Here is a 1,029-nt window from a genome sequence, read left to right as displayed (position 1 = left end):
TCCCTCAGCCCCTCTCAGGGCTCCGGGGGTCCTGCAGCCCCGCGGAGGGGAAGGTGGCCCTGCGGTTCGTCACCCCCGCCGTCCTGGCCGTGTTCGCCCTGGCCCTTTACCTGCACGCGCAGCAGGTCGAGTCCACCGCCCGCCTCGACTTCCTCTGGAAGCTCCAGGTAGGACCAGGGGCTGGGAACCACCCTTTTCCTGCACCCCATGACCGGGACCAGCCCTTTTCCCTTCACCCCAGGACCAGAACCGACCCCTCCCCGCGACCCAACCCCGGGGTGGCCCCGTGGCCCCCCTGGCAGCCCCCACACGGGTCTGTTCCCCGCAGGCAACGGGCGAGAAGGAGGAGATGGAGGAGCTCCAGGCCTACAACCGGCGGCTGCTCCACAACATCCTGCCCAAGGACGTGGCCGCGCATTTCCTGGCGCGGGAGCGGCGCAACGACGAGCTCTACTACCAGTCCTGCGAGTGCGTGGCCGTGATGTTCGCCTCCATCAGCAACTTCTCCGAGTTCTACGTGGAGCTGGAGGCCAACAACGAGGGCGTGGAGTGCCTGAGGCTGCTCAACGAGATCATCGCCGACTTCGACGAGGTGCTGGGGGGGGGCGAGGGGCGACGAGGGCAGGGGGGCGCGGGAGGTGTGGAGGTGAAGTGCACGGGGTGCTGGAGGGGCTGTGGAGCAACGTTCTTGGAGCCACGGGAAGGGGTGCAGGGGGTGCTGGAGAGACTGTGGAGCAGCATGGATGAGGATGAAGTACAGGGAGTATGACCACGGGGTGCTGGAGGGGCTGTGGAACAGCATGGATGAGGATGGGGTACAGGGAGTACGACCACGGGGTGCTGGAGGGGCTGTGGAGCAACAGTTTTGGAGCCTTGGGAAGTGGTGCAGGAGGTGCTGGAGAGGCTGTGGAGCAGCATGGATGAGGATGGGATACAGGGAGTACGACCATGGGGTGCTGGAGAGGCTGTGGAACAGCATGGATGAGGATGGGGTACAGGGAGTACGACCACGGGGTGCTAGAGGGGCTG

General features: G+C 66.0%; 1 protein-coding gene across 1 annotated transcript; it reads left to right on the top strand.

Annotated features, from left to right (window-relative positions):
• Nucleotides 1-42: 42 nt before the first annotated feature.
• On the top strand, nt 43-769 carry LOC115308159 (adenylate cyclase type 6-like). Its single transcript, XM_029965993.1, has 2 exons — nt 43-167; nt 329-769. Exon 2 carries the CDS (start codon nt 350-352, stop codon nt 767-769), a length of 420 nt encoding a protein of 139 aa, XP_029821853.1. The 5' UTR covers nt 43-167; nt 329-349.
• Nucleotides 770-1,029: the final 260 nt, after the last annotated feature.

This window comes from Manacus vitellinus, unplaced genomic scaffold (genome assembly GCF_001715985.3).
Source record: "Manacus vitellinus isolate BGI_N305 unplaced genomic scaffold, ASM171598v3 scaffold_129_pilon, whole genome shotgun sequence".
Lineage (NCBI taxonomy): Eukaryota > Metazoa > Chordata > Aves > Passeriformes > Pipridae > Manacus > Manacus vitellinus.
The sequence above is the reverse complement of the archived record's forward strand: the minus strand, read 5'-3'. Positions and strand labels throughout refer to the sequence as shown.